This window comes from Notechis scutatus, chromosome 3, assembly GCF_049901735.1.
Source record: "Notechis scutatus isolate UNSWTSFEM ecotype Mainland chromosome 3, rNotScu1.2, whole genome shotgun sequence".
Classification (NCBI taxonomy): Eukaryota; Metazoa; Chordata; class Lepidosauria; order Squamata; family Elapidae; genus Notechis; species Notechis scutatus.
Window position 1 is genome coordinate 57,686,731 of NC_142011.1, and position 20,608 is coordinate 57,707,338.

At 37.0% G+C, this 20,608-nt stretch overlaps 1 protein-coding gene across 4 annotated transcripts in view; it reads left to right on the forward strand.

Moving 5' to 3' along the window:
- The window catches only part of RNF220 (ring finger protein 220), a 305,518-nt gene that overhangs the window by 235,579 nt on the left and 49,331 nt on the right, over positions 1-20,608 (forward strand). For 2 of the 4 annotated variants that reach the window (XM_087960155.1, XM_087960156.1), the window contains exons 7-9: positions 4,553-4,595; positions 10,486-10,529; positions 12,324-12,456. In XM_087960155.1, the coding sequence (XP_087816281.1) occupies positions 4,553-4,595; positions 10,486-10,529; positions 12,324-12,456 (220 nt within the window). Of the gene's footprint in view, positions 1-3,698; positions 3,836-4,552; positions 4,596-10,485; positions 10,608-12,323; positions 12,457-20,608 lie in introns of those variants that run through there. The other 2 variants (XM_026665744.2, XM_026665743.2) reach the window with 2 other exon arrangements.

A 20,608-nucleotide genomic window follows, 5' to 3' on the forward strand; every position in this document is an offset into this window, starting at 1 on the left:
TAAAGCAGATGGACCACTTGGCATGGCTTATGCTGGCAGAATTGATAAAATACTACTTTAGACACACAGCAAAAAAATATGTCTTCACAATAGGCTGGGGATGGGTTAAAAATGATGTTTTGTGTTGCTTTCCTGAAAAAATAATTAGTGGCTCCCCTTTATGCCCTACATGATCAATTAAAATTCTTTAGTATTGAGTTGAACATTTTACTCACACTAGGGAAACAGCATTGCTTTTGAAAATGGTATTTTTATTCCATATCTTTTCTTCACATGCTTATGAATTTGAATAGGATTAATGACATGACATTTTTTCCAAAAAGAAAAAAAGCTGTTCCAGTTAAAAGATTCTTTGCATCTATTTCTCTAACACAAGAAATCAATTTAGGTCAGGTCATAGAAAATACGGAGCACACCTATCTCTCACTGTAATAAATTTGAAATGAGAATGCTAAGCATTACACTGAGTCAGGTTATAATATTCCAAACCAGGGAAGGAGAAGTATTGGACAGTAAGTAGAAGGAAAATGCATGATGAGAGTACAATTTACTTGAAGAAAAAACCCCATTAAAAATCAAATTTCATCATTTTTCTCTAAGCTAAGTTGTAAATAGTCATCTTGAAGGAGGAGCCAATTACATCCCAGTTTCAGGATGTAAATGTATAGCCCGATTACATCCTACCCTTTGTAAAATAATTAATGCATGGTTTCTTCTAAGAATATAAATATACAATATAAATCTCATTAATGTATTATTGAAATAGTTTCTTCCAGGTACTCATTTTTGCTGTCTCTTTAGTTTATAAAATATGCGTCTTCATTGGTCATTGGTTAGATTTATGTGACCTGATTTACAGTCAACAAGAATGTCATCCCACACACATAGATGATGTTCATAAACAGAAGTATGTGAAGAAATTACATATGACTTAATTCTGATACAGTATTTTGAACCTCTGAAGACAAAGACCAGTAAATTGTAGTACACTGTGTTCTTAGCGGAATCTCTTGTCAAGTACAATATTGTCAAAGCATCTAAACAAGAGTTTCAGTGTACTAGAATGAAGCTGCCAGCTAAGATTGAGTTAAAACTGCAAATAACTTTTTTCCTTTCTTTTTTCCTCTGAATCCCAGTAAGATAGTTTACTATTTTAGTTTGTTATTTGCTGTCTTAATATTTATGAAATGCAAAGTTGTCTATTCATATAACAATTTGTGATGGATGTGTTTGCTCTAAATCTTATCAAATCAATGCCTACACAACATACAGAAGTACAATTAGGAAAAATAAAAGGAATGAAGAAATTTGAAAGACTTCTAAACATATTTATATCTTCTTTTCAACCATTGTGTTTGCTTATATCTTTTATTTAATTTTACTTATTTACGATATCTCCAATTGACTGTACAATATTTAATATGAATCAGATCAGAATTAATACTAATGCACTCACATGAGTTAAAGTGCACTGTTAGCTGTTATTATTACTAGTAGTAGTGCCAGCAAAAAAATTTGTGCGTGATAAGGATTCCGATCTTGAGGGTAATATCAGAGTGAGTGTCATATTAGAGTAATATTAGAAAAACACAAATGATCTTTGTGAAACCCATCATTGAAAGTCTATATTGCTGCCCTCCATGCAGTGCCATATTTGCTGAAAAAAAATATGGGAAAATTCTCTATATTGAATTAATTTAGTGCTTTAGGATTTTAAGAAATTCTCAAGGTTTTTTATGCTTTGATCAGTTTTAATAGTAAATCCTCAGATCAGTAACACTGTCACATCTGATTGGCTTTAATACTTGAAAAGTCTTTGATAGCTTTACACTAATAGGATACTTCTCAGGAAACAGGACGTAGTTCCTTCTCTTATATAAGAGAAGGATGGGTGTGTGTGTGACATGATAGCAGTGTTCCATTATTTGAGAGATTGCCACAGATAGGATAGGGTCAACCTATTGTCCAAAGCACCTGAGGGCAGGGCAAGAAGTAATGGATGGAAACCTATCAAGGAGTGATCCAACCTAGAACTAAGAAGAAATTTCCTAACAGGGAGAACAATTGATCAGTGGAACAGCTTGCCTCCAAAAATTGTAGGTGGACCATGACTGGTGGTTTTTAAGAAAAGATTGGGCAGCCAGTATAGGCTCTCCTGTCTGGGATGGGGCTAGAAGAACCCCAATGTCCTTTTTAACTCTGTTATTCTATAGGCTTAACTTTCTTGCAACAACACAGAAACAATATTGGAAACAACACAGTAAAATAATGTCTGACAGCTTTATTTGGAAAAAAATTTATTTGGATATTGTCCCTACAAAGAGCTACAATTCACAGAGCCGACGCCTATTGACTTCAATAGGATTAAACATTTACAAGACATATTACATATTGATCTTTACTTTAATAAAATGGCACATTATTTATGTATTCAAATTGTGTACTAACTACAGTTTTTACTATAGCCCGATTATACATTTGTACAATCATGCACTGCCATATTTAAATATTCTCATAAAATGAATTTATTTCTGACAATGAAATTTTTATGATGCATACTACAACATTTTTAAGACTAAAGAAATTATCATCCAAACAGATCTGGGATGTCATATTAGTAGAGCACCCAGTAACTACATGAATTCCTTTTTATAGCAGTGGCCTGACAATAAGGTCCTAAAATTAGATTTTGAATGGGTTTTCGTACCTTCAAAAGTTGCATCATACTCGCTATTCATGCTCATCAGGCATAGTGAAATTTTTCAGCTGTTACACTTCTGTTTTGTTTTTCTAGAAATTTTTAGTGAGTTTAAAGCATATTTTCTGATTCTTTATAGTTGAAGATTGTATGGTATGTTTACACAAGTTAATTTAACTTTGGTTTAATGAATTTACTCTTTCAAGGATTTGTACAACATACTAAACCTTAAACCTGAAAATTAAATTGCTGTAGTGTAGATATATGTTTTACATGATTGTGTTTCCATTTGTATGGAAGTGTTGCAAGAACATGGTGTAATACTTGAAAAAACAACAACTGTGATAGACTTTTGTGGATTGTGATCCATTTCACTAAATGCATGGACAGCAATCCACTATTTATTGGCAAAATAACCAACTCACGTGTATTATGAACAGGAAATGAACAGGATGAAAATCATGCACTGCCATGCCATTTCCAGTGCTGCCATTGGCAAGATCTTTCTTTCGTTTTAGAAAAGTATATTTATGTCTTGGCCAGTAACCATCCTTTACTTCTTGATCAATATAGGGTCAGGCTAGTGAAACCAGAATATTGGGTATCTGCTGCTGCTACAGAAACAGGGCCCCGGGTCTTTGCCGCACTCTTTTATTTAATTTGGGGGGGGGGGGGAGAATACCATTGGTAACTTTGATCTTTTATTGTGAAGAGGGGAAAAAACCGCTGCTTTTCAAAGTACAGACCAGGCGCGCTCTGGAGCGCGGATTTGTTTTAAGGAGTTGTGTGAATCGCAAAGTTTGTTAGAAAAGGCGACGGGGACGATCTGGTGGGCAAAGACTACACATTTCAGGCATCCGGACTGTGATAACCGGTGTTTACAAAACCGATTGAGGCACACGCTACTATTACGGCAAAAACCACTCAACCCTCGCCCGCTCCCAGCCATAGTTGCCATGAGAACAACTTCCTCTGAACTCTCACCCCGCGTCGGCGACGGCTGGTCACATGATCGCAGCTAATATGGCGACGGCCGCTGTTTCGGGGAGTTAATTGCAGGTGCCGTGCCGTTGCCCGTATCCATTCTCATCCCCGGCCATGCAGAGCGAGAGGAGGGAGCCCGGTGGTCGGGAGGAGGTGCGAACGTAGACCGTTTCTGGGGCCGAAGCCATTTTACTGCTAAGAAAGGGAATAGGTCTTGTTTACATCTAAGGGAAGCTGGGCCGTCCTTCCTGAGAGGGGGAGTGGTCTGTTTACATTCTCGGGATAAACTTGGAGAGGCCTTTTTTTTTATATAAAGAGAAAACGAACTATGGTAGGAGTTGATTAAGAAACTGCTTAATTTAGTAGAAATGGCAGGACAGCCACGGGGAGGGGGGTGGGAAGCTGGAGTTGTATTTAGAAAATGGAGCCAAAATAGGTACTCATTTGGCAGATCAGTTTGGAGTTTGAGCTAGCCTAAGATAGTGAGGCAGGCAGGGAAACTGGCTATAGCTACTGTTACAGATTAAATACTTTTGATAATGGACAATCTATGAACTTTAGAAAATGGGACTATCATTTTATATGAGAGAGTTCTGAAAGTCTAAATATGACTTAAGAGTTAAGCAAAAGAAAACACGAATAAAGGAAGCTGTTAGGAAACTATGAATTGTTTGAATTAATATATGGAAAAAATAAATCAGAAAGGAGGGTTTTTAAGGGTTGAATGAAACTGGTGCGTATTTTTAAAAATATTCTGGGTGTGGGTTCCTTTCAAGAATACTTCTTAAAGTTGATTGAATTATTCTCTGGTTTTCTCATTAGCAGGGCCTTAATCCTATCTATTTACGTTCTTGTGTCTTTTGTTCATAGACTTTTTTGCGAGTAAGGGCAAACAGACAGACCCGGCTGAATGGTGAGTGAGATCTATATTCTTGTCTTTTGTCAGGAGTAATAATTTCCAGTATTAGTGTCTGATGGGGCTAATGCTCTTTTCCTTTATAAGGTAGTTTAGCAAGTTGTGACCGACAATTTTAAAGCCTTATCATTTGTGTTGCCAAACTTTTTTGTTTCTTTGAATCTTTCCTAAATTGGTGTCATCCTTCACCACCAGTACTGGATACTGTTTCAAATAAGATACTACTTAGAGCCATGTATAAAACATTATTAGTGTCCTTATTTCACATTTTTCTTTTGGTAATTTTTGCAACCACACTTCACATGTGCTGTTTTTCAATTTCTGATCAACTATGTCCCAACGTATGTGTAATCTCCTGTGCCCAATCTCTGGCATTTTGTAGAGAATCAAGATTAACTTTTAATTTGACTTCAACAGATTTAATTCCTTAGATTATTTGCCCTTATAGGGAAACCACAAATACAATATTTGCATGCAGTATTTTTTTTACAGCTTTTAGCACTGAGATTTTTATTCAGATTAAAATATTAATACCACAAAATCTGACTGCTTTAAAACAAAAATACCTTTTCAAAAGCTGTAATTCTTTAACTCTATTTGTCAGTGCTTAATTCAAGCAAAAGCAAATACACTGAAATCTCAGGTTTTCAAAATTATTCTAAAAGTACAAGAAAAGAGTATTTTATTATGCATTCAAAATTACTTGGCAGCTACAAGGTTATAAGATCTATGTTAATGGTATTTACAACATAAGAGTGAACTCTTGAATTAAGATTAATAAGCATCATCCATTGCATTGTGAATCCATGTAATCTGTGTTTTACATTCATAAACTGGAGTACAATGTCAATTGAATACCTCTGTCATATGATTAATGAATACCATTGTACCGTTTCATTTATTGATCATCTCACAAATATTCCTTGCGGCATCTGGTGCTATTATTGGAAAATGCCTAGTGCAAAAACACAAATATTTTTCCAATACTTTTTAAAGCAAATCAGTTCTTGCTGGGTGTATTGGCTTCATTGAAATATAATATTAATCAAAGGCTTCTTGAGCTTTTGTTACTGTGCAGCCATCCAAATGTTAAAGGAAAGGGTGATTTGGAGTCTATTTGGGTACTGTACATACCCTGTACTTGCCAACAACTTTAAAAATCTTATATTTTTCTAACTTACAATAGCAGCTTTGAAATAAGGAATTGCTAATATATGTCCTTTATTTATCCATATGTATTCCAAATTGCCTAAATCTTCCCCCAAATAATTCCATCATAAAACTATTTTATAATACTTTGGTTTATGTAAAACTAAAAAGTAAATCCTGTGATTCATTAACTTATAATTCCAGAAAGTTAACTGCACATAGGCACACCTTCTCTGTAGTTGTCCCAGCCTTGAAATAACCTTCCACCTGAAATGTGAGGGATCCCTCTCCTTTGAGCCTTGAAGAAGGCTGTAAAGACCTGGCACTTTGCCCAAATGTTGACCTATAATGGGAGTTGAGTCAAGAGACTGATTGGGCTGATGTCTATTGCAAGGGAGGGGGAGGTATTCCTGGTTTTACCAGTTATGAGCTGAGTGGGATCATTATACGAGATAGATGGTCATATAAATTCTTTAAATAATGATGTACACATTAATCCTGAAAATAATTGTGTCAGTTCACTTCCAAGGGTGAATTGAATATAATTCTTAACTATACCAATCTGGAACATGCAGAAGAAATTGTACAATCTGAGCAAGTATTTATTGATGGACAAGCAAAATTGAGTTAGAAGCTAATAACTAATAGCTAGGTTAGTAGACTAGAAAAAGACATGCTGGGTTTTTCTTTTCAGTAGAGTACTCAGCATAGATAGAATGTGGAATACAAACTTGGGTATGTAAATGATTACCTAGATTATGGAACAAAAGTAGGTGTGATTCCAGGCTTCCCAGCAATGTATAAGTTATGTAATACATACAAAATAAGGCCCTGCAAAACAATGAAGAATAGAAAAAACAAAGACAGAATATGAAATGGAGCGGGATCTGGCTCCCAGCTTTTCCTACAGAAATATTCTATTAAGCATATTCACTTAACTGCTTTAGCACAAGAGCCCTTCTAAGACTCTTTAAAATAAAAACTCCAGATAAACCAGAACAAGTACATGAGATAGTATAAATTAAGACTAAGTCTGAATTTGTGCTGTTTGGATTAACAAAGCAAAGCCTGTCACAATTGTATACTTTTTTGTAGAAAAGGAACCAATGACATAGATGTGTTTGAAATAATTTTTTGTAGCAATTTGGATCCATGATTAATCCGGTCAAAGAAGGAATACTTTAAAGAAAAGAAAAGAAAAAGTGACTATCAACAACATTCTGGTTCATGAAATCATTCCAGTGGCAGAATTGTTATTATAATGCTAATACTGATTTCCCTATGCCCTGGTTATTTAAGCAAAATAAACTTAATAATTTAAAATGTCTTGTGCATCTTAAAACTATCAAACTTTCTTTTATCATGACTACGTTGATATAGCAAAGTCTCTTACAGAATTTAACTTCAGCTATATTCTAACTGTGGGACTGCAAAAACTAACCTGACTGTTTGGAATCTTAACTGATAAATAGTTTTTCTGTTGGTTCGTTCAGGCTTATTCTTTTAAAAAAATATCTTTGGCTTAAACATTAGGAAAAAATCAACCAAGCACCTCTCTTTGCTCCTGTGACAAGAGTACAGGGGAGAAGGATTAGTGAGCTAATTAGAAATGATTTCATCTATCAGCACTAATTAACAATACTGTGGTCTCACTTGTGTGTTCTTTTGAGTTGTTCTCCTTCGGGACAGCTCGGCAATTGCCCCCCTTCCTCTGGGGCTGCTCCATCCTTCCTATGTTGATTAGAAGTGATAGCAGAGCTTTATAGCAGCAATTGGAAATTCTACTCACTCGTTTTTCAAACAGCCTCAGTTCCTTGTTCTCATTCCTGAATTCCACCATCAAGCTTTTGCTCACTTTTTTGTTATCTTCCTTCTGCTGTATTTAATGTTTGGCTTCTGCCACTCTGATTTTGTGGGCAAGAGCGTGGTTTTTTTTTTTTTTTTTTGTAATAGCTGTTATATGTTTTTTAAAGTTGTCTTCACCACTGAGAATGCATAATAATAATAATATAGTCTTATTTTCTGAATTGTCTCGAACATTCATCACTCTAGGAAAAATCAATCCTTTTACATTACCTGTACATCATGCTAGCATATAAATAATAAACATAATAATCCAGCAACACAAAATTAGGTCCAAGTAGCTTTGACAACAATGGTTAGAACCCAAGTTATTAACATTAGTATTTTAGAAACGGTTTTACAATTTCTCCTTCAATTAGCATCACAGGCTTTGCAGTGGAAGATTTATTTTAAAAAGATGCACTAGGTAGTCCTTGAGAAAAATAATATCAACATTCTAGTAATTGAGGATGTTTTTTTAAAAAACAGAAGGCATTGAAAATGTAACATGGAAGTCTTCTTGATTGCAAATTAACTAGATGAGTGAAAGAATAAGTGATTGTAGATTTTGTTAGTGAGTACAGATAAGGAGATTTCTAGTGACAGTATTCTTTAGTGCATGTTTTTACTGCATTTTTTTTTCCTGGCGGTATTAATAATTGTTCCCATGAAAATGGAAAAAGCTGTATGTGCAACTTCCTATACGAGGGCTTCTAATTTCTTTTCAAGAACATATTAGCCTGATTAACATGAAAATTTAGGATCTTTTACATCAGGGGTGTCAAACTTGCATCGTCATGGCAGTGTTACGTGATATATCGGGACTTTTTCCCCTTCGCTAAAAAGGGTGGGGGCGTGGCCTGTTTGTGATGCATCCAGCCCATGGGCCACAAGTTTGACAGCCCTATTTTACATTGAGCTGTTTTCTACTTATCTGATCTTGAAAACGTGAGAGAAATTATTAAGAGCAAGGTTTATTATTAAAGAAATGATTTTGGTTTTGTGTAAGTGTTCTAACACTAAATCTGAGAGGGTAAAAGCCAGAGCCACTTGTGCTATTCTGGAGAAACGATCCAGAGCTAATGGGATCTTTTTCCTCTTGCACTGTATATTTGGTAAAAAGTAGGTGCCTATAAATTTGTTTGGAATTGTTTTTTGAGGAAAAAAAATGATTGGAAGAAAAATGGAAGGAGTTCAGGGAAATAGACTATAGGATAATATTCTTCAAATATTTGCATGACTGATTATTTTATGGTCAACTAAAGTTGACTGTGTAATTGAACAGACTTTGTTTTTCCTACATTTGCATTCTCAAATTATTAGTAGCAACTTACACTTGTCAGTTATTCCTATCTATATTTTGTCTCCCTTTACAGTATTTTTCAGATCATTTTTCATGCTTGGTATAAATTCTTTGAAGTTGCAACAAATATAACATTTATGTTACATATTTGTGCAACATATAGCAACACATAATCAGCTCATGTTAACTTGGTCTGAACCATATTGATCAGTTTTTGTGGTGTACAATTCTTATTTCTATATATTTTTTTAATTTCCAAAGTCAAAATACAAAAGGAAGAAAAGGAAAAAAAGTACATAACAATAACAAAGAGAAAATAGTACATAAAGCCATAAAATATCCCCGCTGGTTGAATACTGATAAATAAGCTTCAGCTATAATAATTATTCCTCCCCCCCCCCCAAAAGCAGGTCCACAATTTATAACTTTTTACCTCACAACATTAAAAATTATCACAAATATAGAAATAGACCCTATTTTATGACTTTTTTTCAGCAGTAAAGCAAATCACTATGGTCATTAAGTGAACACTACAGTCATTAAGCGAACCCATTGTTCACTATGGGGCATTTTCACCCAAACCCAGAAATGAACACTGCTTTTCAGGGGAAAAAAGTCTTAAATTATAGTCAAATGGTCATAAACGTGAGGTGGTTGCTGACCAACCAAAATCTTGTCATGTAACTTAAGGGAAAGCAGCTGTTAGAACTTTGGAACTGGTTCATAAGTGCCTTTGTGGGGAGGGGGGTCTTGCAACTTTAAATGGTCACTAAGTGGTTGGTCATAAGTTGAAGACTACCTATATAAAAATTGCACCAAAAGAAGGTTTAATTTATATCCATTTTAACCTGACACATAAATTGCTGCCATTCGCTCTATTATTACATGCGTGCCCACCTAACTCACCCATAACTGGACAAGCAGAGATCATCCTGAGAGTAGCAAAGAGTGTGCACTCTCAGTGCAACCACCAGGAGTAGAACTCTGGACAAGACAGTTTACTGTGACCTACAGATGAAGATGAGAAATATTTGCTTTATTTAATCTTGTTTTAAACGTGCATCCTTGAAATTTGGCCATTTTGCTACCAAATTTCATGCTTGAACTTGGTGCTTTTGGGGTGGGGGTGAGCAGTGTAAGCATCACCTTATTTAGTTTGAAAAATGTTCGATAATAAAGTATTCTAAAAGTAATCTGGTTGGGCACCTTGCAGGCAAAATGAGTACTGATGACTTATTCTGGGGTGAATCCAGAAGCTCTCTACTTCAATTAATGGTGCTGCTTTGAGGCAACTCAAATGGCTTTACATTTTTTATGGTCCTATAATAATTATAGAATTAAGCATGATTTCTTGAAGACAAGGAATTTGATTTGTGTTTGACCATGCCACAAAAATTGGAAAGATGAAGAGGATTAAGTTCAGAGTGCTCAAGATAAAATTTAGCCCTGTGTGGTATTCCTTTCTAATTGTGTTTGCATTTGTCCCTTGCAAGGAATGGAATATGAATACTATTGACACTTGGATAGAGAAGGGGCTAATCTTACAAATGTAACCTGTTGTACTTTTCTTCTATCTCTGCTTTCCTTGAACAGCTCGGATTGGAAAAATGAAAAGGAGGAAGCAAGACGAAGGACAGGTATGTCCCCTCTGCAGCCAGCCTCTCTCAGGATCCGAGGAGGAGAGGAATGGGCATGTCGAACAATGCCTTGCAAAGGTAGAAATGTTAAGGAAACTCTTGCTGCCTCTCCTTGCTTTCTTTCTACACTCTCTGCTATGCCTGATATCTGGATAGAAATCGAAGTTGCCAATTGAACGCCTGAGACTTGAATGTTCCTTTGCAGATCCACTTGATTACTTGCTTATCATTTTGGCAGCCTTGTTATGTTACAGCCAATCTTCCTAGCCTTTCAAATGAGAATGGATTGTAGTCTCCGTTGCTATTACAGTAGCAGTGGCAGTCAGCACCTTCCCCACCAATACTGAGATTAAGCCACTGAAATGCAACGAGAAAATGGCTAGATTTTTGCAACAGCCCTTTTGGGGAGGGGGTAGGATTTGGGGAGAATTCAGTCATGGAAATTATCATCCTTATAATATCTTAAACATGAGAAAGGCCCCTCCAAAATTAGGATATGACTTAATGATGCCACTATGTCATTGGTCACCTTTCTATTGCCCTACAGAAGCATAGGAGGAAAATTGTGGCCTGTAACTTTCATCTCTTCAGAAGTTCTCCTGAAGTACAGGAGGCTTTTCCTACTTTTCTGGAGCTTGATCATAGTATGGAACTGTAGTTTAACATTAATGCAATAAAACAGAGACATATATGAAACTGAAACATGTATTGGAGAGGAGAAGTGAAGCCAATTCCTTTTCATCCTCAAAGTTATATATGTGGCACCTAGGTGCTACTCTCCTTTTAAGAGAAAATGACCATACACAATTGCTAGTCAAGCAGTGCTCTAGTTTTAATAAGTTTATTGGGCCTTGGATCTAATTTTCCTATACTATTTATAGCATTCGTTAGGGTGCTCAGTAATTTCCTAGTGTAGTATAGCCTGTCATTCAGAACATGATAGATATCACATCCTTTAAAATAGCAGACCATGGCTTGGTAAATTTACAGTTGATGATATTATTAATGTGGCTGTTTTTTATTAATGAATTAAATCATGTCTTCAATATCAGCCACCTGACTGTTGTCCTTACAATTTAGTATATAAAACATTGAAGTAGCCACACACATAAATAACTGTGATAGCGGTTCATGTAGATAGTAGTTATATATGAGAAGTAACAAAAATAATACTAAAGCTTTATCCAGAATGATCAATTCTAACCTAGTTAAAATTCAATTTTCTGCTTTTCCAAGTTTTCTCATTTTATTGGATTTTTTTCATACGGTATCCAATACTAAAATAAGGTTAGGGGCGGTGGTGTGTTTAGAAGGGGGTCTTAATGCAGTTTTTGATGATAGCTCTGATTTATTCATTTAAACAAAAGATTACAATCTGTATTAATCATCGTGTTTCAATTATTTTTAAATTTTAGACAAATTCTTTCTGTAGCACAAAGGACATTTTTATTTTTCTTCCTTGCTAAAACATTACCATTATAGCTTCCTTCAGCAAATAGAATGTTAGTCAGAAATTTCTCAATTCAGATTCCAATTTGACAATTCATTGGGTGGTTTAAGATAATACTATTGGGCATTATTTAAATATTCTAGCCTTGAATTTCCATAGTTCTTTAAAAAAAAATTTCTTGGAACTCTCATAATTTTAAAACAACACTCTGTAACATTTTGCCATTGCTTGTAGGCAGTTTAACCTTGCAAAATTCTCCATAATTTACCTCAGCACCCCTGCAAGGTTGAATATTATCTATTTTCCAAGATACTAAAAAGATGCTTAATGTTTTATTTACTCAGAGGGAAGGGTCATGCATGATGGAGGATGACCCTGTTGACATTGAGAATGAGAATGGTAATCGCTTTGAGGAATATGAATGGTGTGGGCAGAAGAGAATACGTGCTACTACCCTCCTGGAAGGGGGGTTCAGAGGTAAATTTCCCTTCTTAGTTCTTAAAGCTCAATTACCTTGGGGGAGCTTTTTGATATTATTAAATGTTGTACTATTGATAAATACAGTCTTATAAGCTGTAAAATGCATCTGTTTTCTTTTCAGTGTACATTGAAACTTGCATTTTTGCTAGTATAAATTTTTTTGCTCCATCTATGAAAACAAAATTAAATGGTTGGAATTACAAATATTATGTTAATATTGAGATAGCATCAGTCGACGTTGGAGAGATATTGCCAAAGGCCAGTTAGTTTCAGTGATACTTTGCATTTTTAAATATTACGAAAATGGTATAGTAAATAGCCTCAATCTACAGTGACGAAAGCAACTTTATCATATGCTGTTGATGTATGGAAGTTGACAGCTAAGTCACTTTAGCACCTGCATAAAATATTAAAGGTCCAGTTATGCATTTATCACTCTATCTTTTTTAAGTCTGATAAATGACAATTCACCAACCTGCCACACACCTCCAGCACTCCAGCCCTGAGGGTTTCCAGACAAACACATCTTATTTTTCCTCTTTCTCTTCCTTCCTCTGTGACAGGAAAAATGGCTACAAAGGAGTGAATGAGTTATGGTAAAATGTGACCTTTGTGAGTTTTATTGGTGAATGTAATTTTAACTGTGCACCTGGCTCCTTTCTTCTACTCAGCCTTTTGCTCTGTGTCAGGATTCACTAAACTGATTGAGAACCTTGTGATTCTGTGGAAAATGTTGCATCCTGACAAGTAGGGAAACTGATACATTTCTCTATCACTGTTAAAGTTTGCAACCTGTCGTGTGTAATAATTTACATTTTAATTTGAAATATGCAAAGAAAATCACAGTGGGGCAAATAGTCAGGTTTCAAAATTAGATCATCCAGTTAGAGTTATAAAGAATACTTCTAGGCAACTGTTCCTAACCAGAATGATGCCAAAATAATGAAACATGAGTAGTGACATCATGATATAAGCTCTGTCCTTTTGTATATGTATTGCAGTATTATATGTAAGGGACAGCCTGGTGCATAGTTCACTTCCCCCTCCGCATCCTTTCTAGCCTCTGCCTATGGATTTCTATGATGGTGTTCCCTTTTTCAGGTTTCCTTCATGTGTAAATAAATCATGGTTAAAACGGATGGGTCAGAGTTCAACCATTTCTTTTGGACTGTTCATGTATTCTTATGTAGTAATCTAATTATTTATTCTTGTCAGATATCCTGGTGTTATTTTCTGCAGCACAATAAACCAGCATTGGTAAATCTTCCCATCGAATCTTTGGTCACAGTCATCTCATGGATTTCTTGTATCAACTGTATCAGCTTCCTATCCTACTAATGCAAGAATTTTATTTTTGGTAAATAAGAGTTCCCTGCAAATAGTATAGAACAGGGGTGTCAAACTCGATTTCATAGAGGGCCACATCAGGGTTGTGTTTAAAGGGGGTGGGGTGGTAGCCAGGTTGGTGTGGCCAGCTCAACATCACTTGGCAAAGCTCTGTTTTTGGTTGTGATGGCATCCTGCAGCCCTCTGCCAGCAAAAATGGAGCTGGGAGGGCCGCACGCTCCCTGGGAGGGCCGCATTCTCATTCTCCATTTTCACTGGCAGAGACACCGCAGGCCAGGCCTTCGCTGCTTCCAGGGAGGCTCAGGGCCAGATCGAAGCACCCTATGGGTCAAATTCAGCCCACAGGCCTTCAGTTTGACACTCCTGGTGTAAAACATCCAAGAAGATAATTTAAGTTGCAATAGTATAATTTAGAAATTTTAATTAGAGCATTTTCTATGCTATTTGTATCTTTCAAATAATTTTCAGTACCCTAGTGGCTCAGCCATTTGCTATGAGACAACACTTTAATACTCCCTCTTCTTTTAATGTTAAGGGGGGGGGGGGGAAATATTCAAGATAACATTTGCTTCCTGAATTTCTGCCTCCTGCATATTCTTGATGTATTTTCACTGCCCTATGCAATCGCATGATATTTCCAAGTTCTTATATTAACAGATTAAAGACAGGGATTCCCAATTTTTTCTATATCCCGCACACCTGGAATGCTGTTGATATATTATTATACCCCTTAAAAGTAATTATATGCATTTAATTATACATATACACTATAATTTTGAAACTTCTAAACCCATTTTTCTGCACCGTCTGGAATATCGTCTCGCACCCCGGATTGGGAACCCCTGGATTAAGGAGATAGTAATAGTATTGAGGTTTTTACTTAAAACATAAGTTGTTACTAAAATACACTGCTCAAAAAAATAAAGGGAACACAAAAATAAGACATCCTAGATCTGAATGAATGAAATATTCTTATTAAATACTTTGTTCATTACATAGTTGAATGTGCTGACAACAAAATCACACAAAAATTATCAATGGAAATCAAATTTAGCAACCCATGGAGGTCTGGATTTGGAGTTACACTCAAAATTAAAGTGGAAAAAAACACTACAGGCTGATCCAACTTTGATGTAATGTCCTTAAAACAAGTCAAAAGGAGGCTCAGTAGTGTGTGTGGCCTCCACATGCCTGTATGACCTCCCTACAACGCCTGGGCATGCTCCTGATGAGGTGGCGGATGGTCTCCTGAGGGATCTCCTCCCACACCTGGACTAAAGCATCCCCCAACTCCTGGACAGTCTGGTGCAACGGGGCATTGGTGGATGGAGCGAGACATGATGTCCCAGATGTGCTCAATTGGATTCAGGTCTGGAGAACGGGCGGGCCAGTCCATAGCATCAATGCCTTCATCTTGCAGGAACTGCTGACACATTCCAGCCACATGAGGTCTAGCATTGTCTTGCATTAGGAGGAACCCAGGGCCAACCGCACCAGCATATGGTCTCACAAGGGGTCTGAGGATCTCATCTCGGTACCTAATGGCAGTCAGGCTACCTCTGGCAAGCACATGGAGGGCTGTGAGGCCCCCTAAAGAAATGCCATCCCACACCATTACTGACCCACTGCCAAACCGGTCATGCTGGAGGATGTTGCAGGCAGCAGAAGGTTCTCCACGGCATCTCCAGACCCTGTCACGTCTGTCACATGTGCTCAGTGTGAACCTGCTTTCATCTGTGAAGAGCATAGGGCGCCAGTAGCGAATTTTCCAATCTTGGTGTTCTCTGGTAAATGCCAAACATCCTGCACGGTGTTGGGCTGTAAGTACAACCCCCACCTGTGGACGTTGGGCCTTCATACCACCCTCATGGAGTCTGTTTCTGACCGTTCGAGCAGACACATGCACATTTGTGGCCCACTGGAGATCATTTTGCAGGGCTCTGGCAGTGCTCCTCCTGTCCCTCCTTGCTCAAAGGCAGAGGTAGCGGTCCTGATGCTGGGTTGTTGCCCTCCTACGGCCTCCTCCACATCTGATGTACTGGCCTGTCTCCTGGTAGCGCCTCCATGCTCTGGATACTACGCTGACAGACACAGCAAACCTTGCCACAGCTCGCATTGATGTGCCATCCTGGATGAGCTGCACTACCTGAGCCACTTGTGTGGGTTGTAGACTCCGTCTCATGCTACCACTAGAGTGACAGCACCGCCAGTATTCAAAAGTGACCAAACCATCATCCAGAAAGCATAGGAACTGAGAAGCGGTCTGTGGTCACCACCTGCAGAACCACTCCTTTATTGGGGATGTCTTGCTAACTGCCTATGCTTTCCACCTGTTGTCTATTCCATTTGCACAACAGCATGTGAAATTGATTGTCAATCAGTGTTGCTACCTAAGTGGACAGTTTGATTTCACAGAAGTGTGATTGACTTGGAGTTACATTGTGTTGTTTAAGTGATCCCTTTATTGTTTTGAGCAGTGTATATACTTGCAAAACTCTTGAACCAGGTATTCTATCTTAGATACCTTTAATAGCTTTTAAAGAGTGAAAGCCTACATTTACATCCCACTGTTAAAATGAACATTAATATCTTAACTGATTTAAACCTGATTTTTTCCCCTGAAATCTTTCTTTGGTGGTTTATAGTAGGCTGGATTCCCAGGAGGGCGCAGATGCATTCCAGAAGAATAAGGGCATGTCAGTGTAAATACTTCGTGTTAGTGGAAGAGGGTGAAGACAACCCCTCTCTAATAGTTTTCAAAGTATATGGTACCAGTAGATGCAGGTAGTTTAGTGCTTCAGTTTGGCAAGATTCTGTCTGGATCAATAAAAAACAGAGGTTGGAAGAATTACGTGTCTTCCCTGGTTTGGGGGCCTGACATTTTTAGAAGTATAGTTTACACTTCGTGTTAAGCTATAATTTATTTTAATTGTGATTTGCTGATGACTAGAGTTCACTTAGAATGATGAGAAACCCAAATGTGTGCCTTATTATTAAAACAAACCATGGCTCAGCAAAACATGTAAACTTATCAACCGTGATCTGTATAAATCTTACGGTATAACTGGATGGTCTGTAAAGCTGAAACCTGTATTTCACTGAATATCAGTTCATGCAGTTTATGAATTTCCTTTATCATACTATCTTACTATTTTCACAATTTGGTTTTCCCCCATTTTTGTTTAGCTCAATATTTCCTAAAATTCTGTTAGTGAGCTACATTTTTCTGATTTAAAAATGATAATCATTGTTTTACCATATGTACACAAACACAAAGACTTATAGAATAGAATTCTTTATTGGCCAAGTGTGATTGGACACACAAGGAATTTGTCTTGGTCCAAATGCTTTCAGTATACATAGAAGATATATTCATCAAAAGTCAAGAATCATAAGGTACAACACTTAATAATAGTTATAGAATACAATAAGCAATCAAATCATAGTAGGAAACAGTCAATATAGATCGTAAGGATACAAACAACAAAGTTACAGTCATATAGTCACAAGTGGGAGGGGAGGAGCGATAAGGAGCGATGAGAAGATTAATAGTAATAGTAATGCAGACTTTGTAAATAGTTGGACAGTGTTGAGGGAATTATTTGTTTAGCAGAGTGATGGTGTTTGGGAAAAAATGTTCTTGTGTCTAGTTGTTCTGGTGTGTAGTGCTCTATATCGTCATTTTGAGGGAAGGAGTTGAAACAGTTTATGTCCGGGATGTGAGGGGTCTGTAACTATTTTCACAGCCCTTTTTTTGACTCGTGCAGTATACAGGTCCTCAATGGAAGGCAGATGGGTAGTAATTGTTTTTTCTGCAGTCCTAATTATCCTCTGAAGTCTGTGTCTGTCCTGTTGGGTTGCAGAACTGAACCAGATAGTTATAGAGGTGCAGATGACAGACTCAATAATTCCTCTGTAGAACTGTATCAGCAGCTCCTTGGGCAGTTTGAGCTTTCTGAGTTGGCGTAGAAAGAACATTCTTTGTTGTGCTTTTTTGATGACGTTTTTAATGTTAGGTGTCCATTTTAGGTCATGTGATATAATAGAAACTAGAAATTTGAAGGTCTCTACTGTTGACACTGTGTTGTCTAATATATATATATATATATTTTTTAAACAAGTTTTATTAATTTTTTTCAAAACACACAAGTCATTATCCATTACATATTTAAACCTTTTTCCATTATAAATTTAACAAGTCAGATAAACTATAATTCTGTTTTAAACCATTTCCATATAAACATACAAAAACCTCTTATCCATTTTCTCTTTCTTTCTCTTTACTCTTATTCCATTTTATTATTATTATTTCATCTATTTCTTTCTGACTTAGTTACCATTATTCTCATTCTATATTTCTGCAAGGTTTCATTAATTCTCCCCCCAAAAAAACATATATACACAACACACAAAACATAAAAAAGATCTTTTGGAAAGTAACTTGGACCCAGGTATTTCTTTCTTCATGGACTTCAACTGTATTCATACTCATCTTACATATCATTACTTATTTTATTTACCATTCTAAATCTTCTATATTAACTTCTCCCCATATTTCACTCTTTTTAATTCTATCTTAATTAATCATCTTAATTTGAGTCATTATATTTGTATCTTTTGTCCATTCTTTATTGTACCTTTGTCTCATTCCTTATAAAAAAAAAAGAAATTTCTCCTGAAATCACTAATCAGAGTATGATGCCTTTCTATCTCCCGACTAAATTAATCAAATTAATCTTTAGAATACCCAATCCGATTTTGCTTGGTACATGTGTTGTCTAATATTGTAAGAGGTGGTAGTATGGGAGGGTTTCTTCTAAAGTCTACCACCATTTCTAAAGACATACTTAGGTAAATACCTGAGGTTGTGTAGAGGGCAGCTGTTGTTCTTGCAAGTGAAATTCACTTGTCTTCCAGTTTGGAGCAGCAAATACTATCCTTTGATGAAGGATGCAAATTTATCATGTTCCAAAAGTTCTGTGTAGAGATCTCTGTCAGTGGAACAAATGTACCTATTGGACTTCTATATCTGCTAGGTCTTGTGGAAGGTTATCTTCTGTTGTCTGTATCTAAAGTTCCACATGGTGTTTGCTCCAGAATTAGGGCACTGAGTTTTTATTGTCTTAATTTATAGTCCTAATATTTATAGCAATTCCTCAGCAATTTTCAAGAACAGCTGCTCATTTTCATTAAGTGTTTCCACTGTGAGGTTATTCTTTTAAAGAATTATAGAGTGAGGCTCAAAAATGGTTTTTTTCCTTTGAAAGCTTAGCATTTTTTAACATGTCTACTACTTGAAAGAGTGAGTGGAAGGGAGAACGGGTGACAAAAGTGCTTTATCTGAAAAGAATCATATTGGCTTTGTGCTGATAGAGGTTGCTGTCATCTCTTAAATGGCTTAGCGCAGTCAAAAGGCAAGCAGACTTAAAACAGTGTCTTACATGAGGATCGATGGAGGAAACATGATGGTGGTAACTGTGAGGAAAAAAGGGTGAAGGCAGGAGAGATAACAGTAATGATTGCAGGGAAGGGAGCTGGAAGCAGTTTTGAAGATGGTTTTTTTTTGGGGGGGGGGGGGCAAGCAACCTGTCTTGAAAGGGCCTGGTTGGTTCCCAGAATGTGGCTCCTTCTGTGTATCTAATCCCCCAACAACCCTCTCTTGTTGTCACAATTGAGCTGTTTCATTCAAGGGCTACAAGGTTATCTCTCTGGATATGTCAGTATCCCTTTTATGAGAGTTTTGGTCAAACAACATCTTGTGTCATTCTTTTAGCCAAAGTAAGTAAATGGGGACAGAGCGGTACTTCTGAATGGCACAGGGGAAGAGCCATCTACTGCTGGGAGGGTGGGGGGGTGAATGGTATGTCAGCTTATCGATTGCACCTTAGCCAGGAGAGCTGCAGGCATAGCTCCGTGGGCACAAGCAACCACACTCCTAATGTGATTGAAAGCCAGTTAAAATGGCGGTGACCTTTTCAGGGGGAATTAGATTGCCTGCCAAGAGTGGTTAGAGGGAGTGATAACGCCAGCTTGAGGAAGCTGTCCAGGCAACTTCAGAGAAAGAGAGGGAGACATACAGACAGGAAAAGCAAGCCAGCAACGTCCCATTTAAGCTCTGAGATCTGCTGTCTGATAGAGCTGAGATTGCTGCCCCCTCCAGATATGAAATGGTTGGAAAATGTAGTTAAGTTGTCTTTCTGTGCCATTCCCGTACTAAATCTTTAAGTATGACAACAACTGGTCAAGTTTCTGTTCACTTGGCATTCTTGACAATTTCACTTGCTTTGAAATATTCATTAACGCAGTGCATAAGGTTTTACAAGACCGATTATCAGAAAGCTAAGATGAACTCTGCAAGATCTTTCCTTTCTGAGCAACCTAGCATAACATTGCATGTTAGTTTGAAGGTGCTGATAACTCTGCTAACAAAGAAGCCTTACCTTTCTTGATATACCATATTTCTTTGCAGGAAAGAGTACTAGCCTACAGGAAGCCTATTAGCTAGTATGTCTCTAAATTCCACGTACGATAGATAGGAAAAGGGTTGCCATTATGCTTTTTCTCTAGTTTTTCTTGGATCCTAGATGCTGAACTCAGCGGACTGATAATCTGATCAGCAGGCTTCTTCTTAATTTGCCAAGTGAAAGACCAGCACAGAACCCTAATTTTCTGCAGCAGAATTTTTCATGGTTTCATCTGCACTTGTTATGACTGTTGGAGAATCAGACTGATTAAAATATAAATGCCAGGCATTTCCAGCAGATGGCTGTCATCCAACTGATGGTTTGCAGCTAATTGAAAT